The sequence below is a fragment of the Priapulus caudatus genome, unplaced genomic scaffold (assembly GCF_000485595.1).
Source record: "Priapulus caudatus unplaced genomic scaffold, Priapulus_caudatus-5.0.1 Scaffold1176, whole genome shotgun sequence".
NCBI lineage: Eukaryota > Metazoa > Priapulida > Priapulimorpha > Priapulimorphida > Priapulidae > Priapulus > Priapulus caudatus.
The window spans coordinates 52,861-53,453 of NW_014578237.1; the positions used below are offsets into that span (position 1 = coordinate 52,861).

A 593-nucleotide genomic window follows, 5' to 3' on the forward strand; every position below is an offset into this window, starting at 1 on the left:
TCTCTCTCTCTCTCCCTTTCTCTCTCTCTCTCTTCCTCTTTCTTTCTCTTTCTCTTAAGCACTGCCTTCTTTCCTCCCGTTCCCCTTTCCCCCATTCTCTCTTTCTCTTTCTCTCTCACTTCCCCTCACACTAATTAACTATACGACACCGCCACCTAACCTTCTCAACACTGACATTGCACCCACTGTTACATTGCGACCTACACGTACATTTGAACACCTAACAGCCGCTGATCTCCTGTTTTGCAGACATTCCAATAGAGGGCGCCAGGCTGCGCTTTGCCATGCTGCAGACTCTCGGCAGCGTGCTCGAGTCGTTCCTGCTCCCCCTGGTGGACCTTCGCGCCGCCGAGGCTTTCCCGCAGAGCACTGCCGCGTTGCTACGGCGATGCAGCAGCCTCATCTTCTACGACAACAAGGTGCGTAGTCGGCAACGGGAAAACAAGAGTCTGTCTCGCTCACTATCGTCTCCGTATTCCCGTCTTCCACGTGGATCTCGATGCATGTGACTGCCATCGCTGTGGGGTGCGATGCCTCACTCGTTAAGGCCACACGTCACAGCCTCTACCCCAGGCATCAAGCACTCCCCACCC

The 593-nt window shown here is 54.8% G+C and overlaps 1 protein-coding gene across 1 annotated transcript in view; it reads left to right on the plus strand.

The window, feature by feature from the left end:
- LOC106815692 (probable E3 ubiquitin-protein ligase HECTD4) overlaps positions 1 to 593 on the plus strand; it is a 53,152-nt gene that overhangs the window by 45,564 nt on the left and 6,995 nt on the right. Inside the window, 1 exon segment of the mRNA XM_014820195.1 lies at positions 228 to 419. Within this exon segment, the coding sequence (XP_014675681.1) occupies positions 228 to 419 (192 nt within the window).